Source organism: Bombus flavifrons, chromosome 5 (assembly GCF_040668555.2).
Source record: "Bombus flavifrons isolate JBK064 chromosome 5, iyBomFlav1_principal, whole genome shotgun sequence".
NCBI classification, from domain to species: domain Eukaryota; kingdom Metazoa; phylum Arthropoda; class Insecta; order Hymenoptera; family Apidae; genus Bombus; species Bombus flavifrons.
In genome coordinates this window covers 17,709,602-17,722,219 of record NC_138446.1, presented here as the reverse complement: position 1 = coordinate 17,722,219, position 12,618 = coordinate 17,709,602, and the positions used below count along the sequence as shown (strand labels likewise).

Sequence of the window (12,618 nt, the reverse complement as noted above, 5' to 3'; positions counted from 1 at the left end):
GAAACGCATATCCACGGTAGTTCCTAAGAATTTGTAGTACTTTATTTCGTCCACCGTGTACACTTTGCAAATGTTTCAAACGCTCTATCAACTTGACTTTCTTGTTCGCCTTGTAAATTTCTTGTAACCGTCTCGTTAATACCGAAAGAATTGTATCGCGTTAATTCACGTTTCATCGAGAAGATTGGATCGGATCGGAAGCTTCTCGCCGAGGATTACACCGACTACGGGAAAATTGTAACGTCGCAACTACAGTAATTTTCTCCAATTGTCGATCGTGCAAAGAAACGAGAAAATTGGAAGAGCTTGCACTAATCGTTGCACGAGTTTACGAGAAATCCAATTTCCCTCTTTCCCTGTAGCCGCGTATCCGTTTGTCTCGCGTATTTAATTTCTATGGGCAATTAGCGCAACGTGATATTAAATACGAATTGATAGATACAAGCAAATTGTATCGATATCCTGATTTGCCGCGAGCCAGCCGAATACAGAAATATCGTAATCTTCGTCGTGGCCCACGATCCTATCGGTCATCCTTTTCCCCTCCATCGATATTTAATCGACTGCTAAATTCCATTTCTTCGTTCAGGCTCGCCCGCACGTAACAATTTCTGTCAGCAGCGATAGGACAGATTTTTATATCGCAACGCAATACCTATTAAGCGATACAACCATCGATATTTTAATTTCTTTTGTACAAAAGGAAAGTGGAGAAAACCTTGTTCGTCGAATTATCGGGTTTTTCTCTGGTAGATATCTGCACAAAACTCGCAAAGTAATTCGTTCGCGACTTAAAAGCGACGTATCGTGGCAACAATACAGTGGATATTTTGAAAATTTCAGATATTATTTTATCATATCCGATCTAGTCGAATGGTAATTATAAATTTTACTGTACGCGACTAACTAAATAATTCAGGTCAACGTATACTATTCGCGTTATTCGATTTAATACGCGTTCGTGAAATTTCTGAAACGCTCCGCTTATTTACGGCTACGGCGTGTTTTACGTTTACTCGCACCACTAACCGGGCGTCGTTTTCCGCAACGCGATTAATATCCTAGAATTCGATTAGTCTGCAGAATGGTAATCATCCGTCTACGAGGATGAGACGTGTCGGTGGTTTTCAAGTATTCGAAAGACGACGAGAGAAATTGGTCCTAATTGCAATTGTTTCACCTTCCTCCGTACAATTTGCCGGATTTCCTCGTGTCAATCGGTGTCTCTGCCGAGCGTAATATTTAATACCGAACGAACAAACGAGCCAACTTTTTCTACGAAATTCCCTCGTTTGAAATTCTCCTCGATTCATTTTAATCCCTGATGGGTATTCGGTATCGATACGCGCACAGGGGATCGGTAAAACCGTTCTGTCGAATGGCAATCGATTACGGTGGCAGGTAGTTGTACCGATATTTCCTAGCGAGGACGATATATTGTCCCGTTGGAAGATCCCGGAATATTGTTTTGTTTCTCGTCGGTCCTGCAAGGAAGCTTATTTCTGGCAGGTATGGTCGTTAAAGGGGTCGAATGAGCAAGCTGGACCTCAGGAATGGGAACGGTCGAGTCGCGTCCTGCCGATACCGAAATTTCCATTCGCCGATCGTCCGATAAATTTGCATGATCCTGCTTTAATAAATGGAAAATCTATATCGCGAGAACGATGGGAATTGTATACACAGAGGAGAAACAGTACGGCGAACAATACGCCCTATGATTGGGCGTACGAACAACAATTTGATTAATTTAACAAAAGTACACGATGTTCGCGTTGATTTTCTTAATCGGTGTGATCTTCATTATATCCAATTATCTCTTCGTTGTACATCGCGAATATATCGCGATTTGTACGACGAGGAACATCTAGTTCGCGTTATCTCTATTTCCACTTATTCTCGCGTTCCTTTATTTTTTGAATCCGCGTAGGTAGGAATTTTCAAGAACGACGAGCAATTAATCATCGATGCTGGTTGCACGTCCACGCGCTTTTTCTCTGTGACTTCCACCGCGTGTCTCAATTCAATTACCATGCGAGCTCTATGGCGCAGTGAAAAAATGAAGTGGAAAAAGTGGAAAAACGAAAAAGCGAGGTCGGAATATTTTTTTTGCAAAATAGCATTGCTACCGAGTATCGATTTTATACCGCTTAGGGGTATATTTTGAATCGTTTTAGCATAAAAGAATTAAGCGGCGAAAGCTAATTAAATTATCCAAATATAAATATTATGAATTATATAGAAATTAATCGATGGAACGTTGGTAGAAAGTTTCGAAATATACCGAGCCTCGATCTCACCCTAATTATAAATCCAACTTCACCCCTCCCTTCTACCAGGATAAGTACCGCTAGGATAAGTACCGCCAGGTAAACAGTACCGATTTTTACCTACCCTCGATGTTCACGAAGGTATAAATAGACTTTGTTACTCGCTGGACCTTCACTTAATAGTCAAATTTCAAGCTCCCGACATCGAGTTTACACCGAAAGCGTGATTTTAATGTGCAATTGCGTGAACCGCGATCTGGACACTAATCAGAATTCTTAACGCGAATTTAATTCGGTTCGATCGTGGTAATTGCACGCAACGGTGTAGACCTTAGACTCGGTGAAACTTAAAATGCTCAGGACTGCTGAAACAAGTACGACGAGGATGAATAGCTTCACGAACGCGAAGGATGAAAGCAACGAGAAGGTTGGTTGTTCGACGCATCCTTCCTCTTATCTGCGAAAACTTTGCCAATAACGGAATACTTGATAACGAGCGAGAAATTGTATTAACGCATTTGCAAATTTACCTTTTTTTTTTTTTTATTCTGTTATAGTTCGAGGCGTGGCAAGAGGTCGGGAGGAGACAACGAAAGAACGAGATAGGCAGGTTAGAGCTTGTCAAGGGAGATTGGATTAACTTGCTTGAGGCTTATTCAGCGAAGAAGCACAAAGTTCCAGTCCATACTGCGACCGCTAGAAATATGATAAGAGCTGCACATAACCAGCACGAGTCTGATAGTTCACAGACAATTTTTCAATCGACGGATGGACCTCGAGAAACATCGAATTTAGAGAGCATTGTTTGCAATTTCGAGAAGAATTATCTCTCGCCTTCGAAAAAGGAGAGAGCAACCGACGAATACAGGCAGAAGAACTTCGTCAAGAAGATCGTCGAAGCTTTCGAAGTGAAATGCAGTATTTATAACAATTCGAAGACCGCGCAGGAGATATCAAAAAGTCCGGAAGTAAATAAGTCGAACGCTGCTCCTATGCTGGAATCGTGGAAAAGGAGATCGAGGATGCTCTGCAATCCTTTCAAACCTAACCCCTTGCATTCGAAGCCAAATAGTATGGACGTTGACGAATGTGACGGAGGTGCCTTGTCATCCGAGGAGAAAATTATTCTTACGTCGGGGAACAATAGCAGACTTATTCGGAGAAGACTAATAGAGTTACGAAATTCGAAGCGCTTAAGCGAATCAAAGATGATCTTGTCTGCTTTCAGTCGCAAAGCTTCTGGTCTGGAGCTCTGCTCGACTTTCTTGCATTCCAGTTCCGATTCCTCGAGCCCACCTAATAGCTTCACAAGAGCAGAGCTGATGCGAAAGATCGACCTTTCCGACTCGGTGGAAAGGTTCTCTCCCGACAAGACGAAGACGGTGAAGAGAGTCGATGTCTACATGACTTCGTCGGAAGAAACTATTTCTACACACGACTCTCTTCCAACAACGAGTACCTTGATCGACGAGTGCCTGAAGAGCGAGCATAATTTGACGTTGTCAGAAATTTCACACATCGATAAATCTCCAAAGGTAGTCGGGGCATTTCTGAAGAAACCGATCAACGTCGAGAACACCTTCATCGATTGGATACCTGTCATCGGAAAGAGGCTGCCGCGGAAGAGATCGCTGAAGAAGCTGCTCTGTTCGATGACCAGCGGCAAGCTCGTCAAAAAGTTCTCGTCGGAAAGAAACCTGAGCGAGGAACCGGGAGAATTCCAAGATTCTGACGACGAGAGATCTTGTTCCTCTATGTCTCTAACTTCTCTGATTTCCATCGCGGACGTGCTACGTCACCAAGAGAACATCTATTTCGAATCTAACAGAAGAAGCGACCTGAAAACTTTCAAATCGAAGAACAAATCGAACGAAGAACTGAGCGAATCTCTCAGCGATACGTATCATTCTGCGGAGTAGGTACATAATTCGTATTCTTATAATTTTATAAATAAGCATTACTACTCGTTAAGTAACGAAGTAACACGATCGTTCGATATCGCAGGAACCAAAAGGGAAAACAGCTGCTTTTAACGGAGGTGCCACGCGAGGACGTGAAGCTGAATCTTGGCCCATCCTATCCTTCTCCTTCCCAGACGACTCGACTCCTATCGCCTTTAGTCGGCGAACAAGTTGTACCCAAGCCACCGAACCATCCACGCGTATCGAAGATGTCGAAAAATCCGTTCGTTACCTCGATTAAGATGGACAACTTGGCGAAATTTAACAGCTGCCAGGTGTATAGCAACAGCGATGCCTCGTCATCGGTGATCATTAAGAACGACCTGTACGAGGTGGAGTTTCGAAGAAGCTGCAGCGACCTTCCCTCGTCGAATATCTATGGCAGCTCTTCGTCCCTGACCAGCCACTACGACGTCCCCAGAAGATTCTTATCCAAGTCCGAGAACGAAATACTATGGATGTGGAAGTCGAAGTCGAAGCTAAACAGGAAAGAGGAGCCGATTTACGACATTCCCAAGCCACGAAGTATCGAGAGACCTAGGTCTAACATTTACGATAACTTGGAATCTCACCATACCATCACAAGACCTATCGATACTAGAATCTACGTGAACACCCAGGTGCGATTGTCATCGTCGAACCACCTGATCTCCGACATTTAATTTAATTCGACGATAATTGTAAGCAAGCGGTCCCTCGGTTGAAATTCGTTTATTTTAAGATGAAATTGGTATATCATATTATTATATTATTATATAATCGGTATAGGTATCATGAAATTAGTTTATTAGTTTATTATTATTAGTCGGGCAGCTTTGACACGACTTATTTTCAGATCTGATTGTCGCTCGATATATGATCGGGAATGACGTGTAACGAAATCGACGGTACAAATTTTTTTACGAATTTGTAATACAAGTAATTGTGATTATTGCGTATTTCACGATCGTTTTAGCACTTTTCCATGTTGTAAATATATTGCAGCGAACGTTTTAGAAGCTCGGGTCGGATGAGCGCTTTTTAAATGCTTGTAGATTTACGTAAACGTCGTTTTAGGATTGTACGCAAGTTCTTTTTAACGATCGTACGTTATAAACCATGCACATATGTAATTCTGTCGTGCGATAGTCCCGTATATTTGGGAACAAATATTTTACGAGATCTTTCGAACACGCCAACTGTGACTGTTTCTTTTAAACGAGCGAACTTTGTATTTTAATTAAATCGCAAGAACCATCTATTTTTATATTTGCACGTATTTTAACGGTTTAAAAATCTGTCCTTTTCGTAAGGTGCGAAACGCGAAACATTTGATCATAGTTTTTAGTCGAAAGCTGTGGAACGTGGTAGAGGAAACAGAAACTAATTGACAGAAATTATACAAAACGTTAAGTCTTACTTACCGTTTCTAACGGAAACTTTCTTGCAAAGACTTTTGTCGTGCGTGCGATAGAATAGATTATCGATTTCAGAGCTATTTCTTAAAATTCGTTCTCTTTCGTTTCCTTTCGTTGTCACCTGGAAACGCGAAACGAGAATGCAAAAGAATGCACGAAGAACGAAAAAAGAAACGAATTCTATCGTCGTGGTATTTCTGTAAAGAAATATCTTACAGTGTGCTGGAACTTGGCGCTACATATACTTTATGATCTCGAGATTTACCAATATCACGTAATTGTGCACGCGTCGAATTGCATTATAAGTGAGAGTTAGTTAAGCTTACGTAGATGCAATTGTTTCTACGAATTCTACACTTTTATTTATCGTACGATTTACGTTTATACGTAGTTAGACTTTTAGGTCTTTTAGGTCTTTTAATATCTTGTCCTTTTAATAAAAATTCTCGATGCAAATCTCGAGGCGTCCTTATACGTCCGCTTCTATAAGGGAGTTTACTTTAATGGAAAGCGAGATTTCCACGTAACGCGTCAGGATCTGAAGAGGCGCAGCTCCTCGAATAATCTGATCACGGACTAATCGGATCTCCGTGAAAAAAAAAGAAAGGAGGGCCGTAATTCGACCAAGTCGCTCAGGTCTGTCATAGTAGGAGAGAAAGGACAGCGATAAAACCGATTTGACCGCCGTTCACGCGAATCTTTTCGGATCGAATCGTTATCGTTTATAAAATTAAGATCTGTTCAAAAATCGACGTGATCGATGACTCGGCTGTGCCAAAAAATGCTATACATACGCGCACTGTAATCGAGTTGATTCAAAGGGTATACATTTTTTGTATGCACGCGCACGTACGTCGATACGTCGAACGATAGAACTAAGTTTTAAATCGACTCTGAAATCGGCAACCTTTTCAGTCGCATCGTCAGTGCCGGTGGTATCGGCGTCGTTCGCGAGATTCTCGTTCACGTCACCGGTTCAACGAGGCGGAGAACGATCAAGTAGCATCGTCGATAAGCCCGGTTACGTAGTGCGATCAATGTTCGTCCTTGCGCTTGTCGTTCCACAGCGGTGAAACGGCTATCGAGAAAGATCGCGATGATGTTATAAAAACGTCTCGGATCTCGTGGGGCCGTAACGGTAAAATCTTGCTCGCGGTAGATAAAATGATACAGTGACGTAGAATGCTCGTATGCGCCGGACACAGTTGCGACGCGGATACCGAACGACGTCAAGCGAGGGTAGTGACGATCAGCCATTACCGCCACCGCTGCAACTACGTTGGCCAACGTACCTGGAAATCGTTGGGGATCGGCGTACGTGTCAAGGCCGGTAAATTTTTACCAACGGCATCGAGCAAGATTTCGAAATGTTTCGACGAGCATGGTACGTAGGACGTGCGCCATTTTTCCAATTTCGATCGAAGCGAAAGAATAAACGAGAATACATCTTTTCAAGGCCACGAAGAATTTGATCGACTTCGATCAGCGATAACGTTATAACTTTGTCACGATTAGTGCGCGAGTTACAACGCTCTCCGATAACGATAGAAACGCGTACACGCGTGGACGTAAATTTACAATACGAGTTTGCGTCGCGAGCCTATATATCTTGATATTAAAATAACACACGGTGTACGTAATACAGTCGTAAATCGGTCGTACCGCGCGGCCGAGCATTCTTCGGTTGCGAAATGAAATTCCCGCGAAAACAGTCGCGCTGGTAACTAATTACCTCGAATGAAAAACATTCGCGATAGAACGCTTGAAAACGTCCCTCTTGTTCGCTGTTCTTGCCGACAAAATTTCCAAAATTTCCAGATGTTCGCATTATTCGGATTTTATTCGATTCGCTTGTTCCTTGGTTCTTAAGAAACGGAGAAGGGAGAGGGAAAATAAAACGATCGAACGAATTAAGAGCTGTATTTGAACAAAGCTATTAATCAGCGGATCGTAATTAGCGTCTGTGGCCGTTTAAGCAGGACGTGGATATTGGTATAAATTGCATGCGCTTTCGACAGCCAATAAAATTAGACGAATCGGACCTGTTTACGTTGCACCGGATTACCACAAATTGGTACCAATTAATTAGGCAACGACGTTTCAGAGGGCGTTTACGTGAACGGTTTCGAGGCAAACGAAGATACACGAGCAGATACTGATCGACAATTTACTCTTAGCGAATCTCTTGTTTGTATCAGCGAAAAGCTTGCATAATTTGACGAGCGTTCGGCCGTATCGATTCACGGCAGTTGATTAAAGCAGCCGTCCGCCATCACTGTATCACTTTGTAATTTATCGAACCGTTTGCCACCGCTTCTCGGGCTGATCGTATTAATTCCTATCGATTTACAGTCGGTATGGAACGTTAATCGAACGTAACGAGTTAGTTAGCTCGGCTTTTCGGATAACGTTTCGTTTGTCTGGTCGCCAGGCAAGAAAATAGCCAAACCGAGGCAACAGCCCCGGCTCCCAAATCCTCGAAAGATTAAGATTTATGAAACGCTTTCCAGCTAGCAAACACACACCTACGAAATTGTCTCGCTGCTTTGGAAGCTTATCCTTTGTCTTGGCCGAGGCAGACCCGTCCCAACGACGACGCAGCTACGTACAACTTAATTCTCAGATTGAACTCGCTACAACCGCGTTTCGGTCTATAGAGAACTGTTAAACTCCCTTGCCATTATATCGCTACCTCCTTTGCTATTCGCTTTGTCGATGGTTTCTCCTAATCGTCGTCGTTCTGCTACGATCATACGTTTCTTGTCGTGACTCGTACAGTTCCGAGGGAAATGCATCGAGAAGCGAACGTAACGAATGGAAAGATCATCGCGATGCGGACGAAGAGGGAAAGATCGGAGGTCGTGTCTTTTTGAATTTGCGTTTTACCGCTTGATCGAACTACGAAAAGGAATCGGTAACGGTTTCGCGAGTATCGGAGTACGGAACGAAAGGAGCGTCGCTGATCGCGAGATCCGAGGGAGTAGCGGAAAGGTGCGAAAGGGCGTGCGTCGAGATCTTAATAATTTAATCGACTGATAAAGTTACACCGGTACAAGGTGAAATTGGCACGCAGTACACCAGGAAAAAAAAGGAAGTCGACAGAACGAGGGAAGAAGCAATTTTCCAGGGTGATGGCCTGGAAAATTGCCGCAACGTGCCTGCGCTCACCGATGTCCGATGTCAATGATCGTTTTATTTTTCCTTTGCCGCTAGTCGTGGGAAAAAGCTCGATCCTTTTTCATCCGAGTCTGTCGTCAGAAAAATTCTATTTATCTTTTTGTCGCACTTTTCTGTCGAGAGAAATCCAATATCTGATTGCAACTCCTTTGTAATCTCTCGAGCCCGCTGCACGCGAGCTGCAGGTTTCGTCTCGAATATATCAAAGTTTCGCCTCTGCATCGAAACAGGAAAGGTTCGAGGATCGCGGCAGGGTTTACGCGAGCAATGGGCGTAGCCAGACACTCGGAGACAGATCTCGCTTCATCGAAAATATCGGCTTCGTCGCACGGGGCTCGATGGTTTCTCGCCTTCTGTATCTTATATCTCATCGAAATGCATCTTCTTCGAACAACATCGTAAAGTTTGCTCCTGAATTCGTTACGAGTCAGCCGCTCTCCTTTAAACTGGCATCTGCATCGAACCATCGTACGATCGTTCTAACGTGTAACGCCGAGGATGTTACGTCTCGCCGCGATAACTTTTATTTATCCGCAAAAACGGAAGAGAGAGGGAAACGTTGCACCTGGTCGCTACAATCGGAGAATCTCTATCGAACGAGAACGTAAATTCCGGAAAAATATCAAATTCGATTGCCTTTGCGCAAATCCGGATACAATTCCGATGCAAATGCACGGGTATACTTATAAATCTGGTGGTACGTGAAAAGCCTGGACGTACTACTTACCGGCGAAAAATTAGTTTTCACGAATACACGACCGAGCGGACGCGAATGCGCCAGGAAACTGACGAAGAATGGCGGTGGTTGATCCGTGATGGAAAGACGAACGATCTTATCGAATTTTTCGGAACGTCGCTTGCTTCTTTCTTCCGTATTGTTGCTCAAGACGAAGTGGAGGGAAACTCCAAAAGGATTATCAGATACGTCGACATCACTCCGACGATCTGCAAACAATAGCGATATTTTTTCGAACAGCAGCTTTAAACGGGTCGTTGATCGTTGGTCGAGTGTCTGGTTTATATTAAAATAGCAATGGAGAGCCGAACCGTGTTCGAACGAACCGAAACGAGGCATCCCGATGAACGATTTTGCTCGAAGCGTCTGCTGGAAATTGGACAAACTTGGCGTGCAACTGTTATTACGAACTCGTTTCAGTTTTGCCACGGAACCGGGATATCGAGGAGCGGATACTTTTTCGCGATGCAATTTACGATGGTACGATCTAGGTACGATGGTACACGTACATTCGGAGATCGTGGTTATTAAGCGAAATCCAATTAATCTCTCGCTTTGGTGGGATAGAAGGTAACGTAACGAGATCGGGACGACCGACGAGATAAAGACGGGTTTTTTCTTTGGGTTGGTCGATGCGTAAGGAAGAAGAGAGGAGGAGTACGTTCGTAATCGAAGTCTACTTTTCCGCGGAAAAGATAGAAAATATATTTACCGAACAGAGCAACGACAACTTGACGTCGAAGAAACCGCCGGCGGAGAAATTAAGCCGTCTGTTGAGAAAGTGCAGCGTAGTACGAACGGTATCCTGTAAAAAAGATACGAACGATCGAACGATCGTGTACGGTGGCTTTGGTAAAAGTACGCGTTTATATTAAAATACTCGCATTGTGTGGATATCTCTCGACTACTCTCGCGTCCCATTCGACCAGGGTCACAGCCGTGAAATTAGCCTGTAATTTGCGATCCTTTCGTTAAAATCTCCGCTCGAAAGTTACGACTAATTCAGAAAGCGAATAGAAATGGAACGGAGAGCGATCAACGTTACCTCGGTTATCGTGTAATCGCAGACGATGTGCAGGGCCAAAAGCTGTCCCATATATCCGAGAAGCCAGCAGCTCGTGTTGAATATCACAGGCCAAGATAAGCTGTAGGCGTTCGTCACGATGAACCAATCGATGATCAAGTAGAGATTGCTGATGATGTGTACGCTCAAATTTCCTAGCCAGAAGAACAGCGACCACGAGTAAAGGGAGCCCAGGGATTCGCCGGACAGCATCAACTCGTCGTGCAATTCCTGGATGGTCTTTTTTCGAGTAAACGTTAAACGAGGTGTTACGCTTCGCTATTGCGCGCTATCGTACGAACAAACGCAGCTCGATTTTAATTAGCAATGATATGTACGCCGCACCTTTCTGCTGACGCTGGTGCTTTTGTATCCGACTCTCGAGGGTAGATTATCCCTGGCGATCTGGTTCAGCTGATGAAAGCGTTGACCGAGAAAGCTCGCCATTCCGAAGAATTTGTAGACGGATGACGCGTTGGTGACGTACAGACACATGTAACTCATATTAAAGGGCCAAGACTCGTGGAAGGCGAACATTCCACTCTGATTAATCACCGTCCAAATAACGATCTGAACGATCAAAAGAACCCACGCCGCTATCCGAGTTTTTACCTCCTTGCGCGGGTAACCCAGTTGGCTGAGCCTCTCGTCGAAATCCTGCAGCGCGTTCCAAATACGGCAGAACGCTTTCCTCGCGAATATCACCGATATGAGATCGTACATAGCGATCAGATAGTTCACCAGTACCTGCCATCACCGTGCATCGTTAATCGTCTAACGAACATAGCTACTTTCGGCTAGAAATTTCTACTTTCGCGTGGAAATCGACTGCGCGATTGGAAAAAATGTTGCAATTACCTTGGCAGTTTCGACCACGTTAAGGATCATTTTCTCTCTCTTCACGGCGAGGAATCTTATGCACACGTTGCGTATACAGTAAGAATAAGTACCCATACAGATGAAGGAAAATAGGAGATAGTAGTTGGACGGGACTAGCTGGTCGCCCGCGAAATCGTACGGCGCCAAACCCAACGCTTTCAGTATGGGAACTATGGGGTAAATGGCCGAGTACAATAGCGAGTCCGGACCGTGATACTTTCTCGCCTGACATTTTCTCGCTTCGGTCGCTTCCGCCAGCGTATTTTCAACGTCGAACGGCTTTACCCGGGTTTTCGACAATGCAAGAACCTCTTTCCTCGGGTAACGCGGCAATTCTTTTTCCATCAACTTTGAAAAATTCATTTTCCTCGTTACCGAGTTGTTGCTGTTTCTCTGGGAAATTTCCAGCTGCGGGCTATCGCCACGCGCGTTCCGTCGAAGGAAATTCTGTGAAAAGATACGCGCGTCGAAGCCTAGCCGCATATTTTACAAACTTTACCGCAACGTGCAGTTTTACGATGCGAGAACGACGAACGAAATATCGCGAGAGATACGCGAAGGATCGTCGGTTACGATCTCCGAACGAATCGAGTCTGGTCTAGCCGGCAATTAGTCGCTGTTTCCACCGTACGAAGCGCCTATCGTCGATTTGAAATATTAGCAAAAGCGGAAAATAGCAAAACAGGAAACAAGAGGAGGCACGTTATTTCGATACGCGCGAGTACGAACAATCCAGTGAACTCGTATCGCGTATACAAAAACGTTTTCCCCTCTGATTTATTGTCCGGTCGCCGATAATTTGTTTGTTAGCCGCGTTCGATACGCGGGATGTTTTTCCCGTTTATTCGTCGCGCTGCGTATCGGCGATCGTTCGCAAAAGAGATTTAATATGGAATAGGACCGATTACGAGGAACGGAATGAAACTGCGTCGGTCGTTAAATCAAAGTTCCTCCAGCCACGGTTTAATGGTTTACGAACGAAAGAACGAACAAATTAACTGAGAAAACACCTTCGTCACCTTCCGTCGCGACGAATACTTTCTTCGACGAATACCCTGAAGAATACTTTGGAGCGCGTGGAAATTTCGAACGATGGAAATTCGAATCGGACTCTACTCGTTCTCCGTTCGCAGAGACA

General features: G+C 44.2%; 2 protein-coding genes across 2 annotated transcripts in view; one reads left to right on the top strand and one right to left on the bottom strand.

The window, feature by feature from the left end:
- LOC138179693 (uncharacterized) overlaps window positions 1–5,776 on the top strand; it is a 50,612-nt gene extending 44,836 nt beyond the window's left edge. Inside the window, exons 2-3 of the mRNA XM_069112750.1 lie at window positions 2,825–4,182; window positions 4,272–5,776. Coding sequence (XP_068968851.1) covers window positions 2,972–4,182; window positions 4,272–4,890 — 1,830 coding nt within the window. The 5' untranslated portion in view covers window positions 2,825–2,971 and the 3' untranslated portion in view covers window positions 4,891–5,776. The remainder of the gene's footprint in view (window positions 1–2,824; window positions 4,183–4,271) is intronic.
- A 3,884-nt stretch (window positions 5,777–9,660) lies between these two features.
- LOC138179982 (gustatory and pheromone receptor 32a) lies at window positions 9,661–12,018 on the bottom strand. The gene is made up of 6 exons (XM_069113316.1): window positions 11,460–12,018; window positions 10,947–11,348; window positions 10,584–10,841; window positions 10,425–10,488; window positions 10,251–10,345; window positions 9,661–9,747 (listed from the first exon to the last, which is right to left on the bottom strand). The coding sequence occupies exons 1-6, from the start codon at window positions 11,961–11,963 to the stop codon at window positions 9,685–9,687; spliced, it is 1,386 nt and encodes a 461-aa protein (XP_068969417.1). The 5' UTR covers window positions 11,964–12,018; the 3' UTR covers window positions 9,661–9,684.
- Between the last annotated feature and the right edge of the window lie 600 nt (window positions 12,019–12,618).

Coding starts and splice junctions, on each gene's coding strand:
- LOC138179982 (XM_069113316.1), bottom strand. CDS start 11,963: ATGCGGCTAGGCTTCGACGCGCGTATCTTTTCACAGAATTTCCTTCGA. Junction 10,346..10,424: donor AGTCGAGAGATATCCACACA/ATGCGAGTATTT, acceptor TATCTTTTTTAC/AGGATACCGTTCGTACTACG. Junction 9,748..10,250: donor AGTTGTCGTTGCTCTGTTCG/GTAAATATATTT, acceptor TATTGTTTGCAG/ATCGTCGGAGTGATGTCGAC.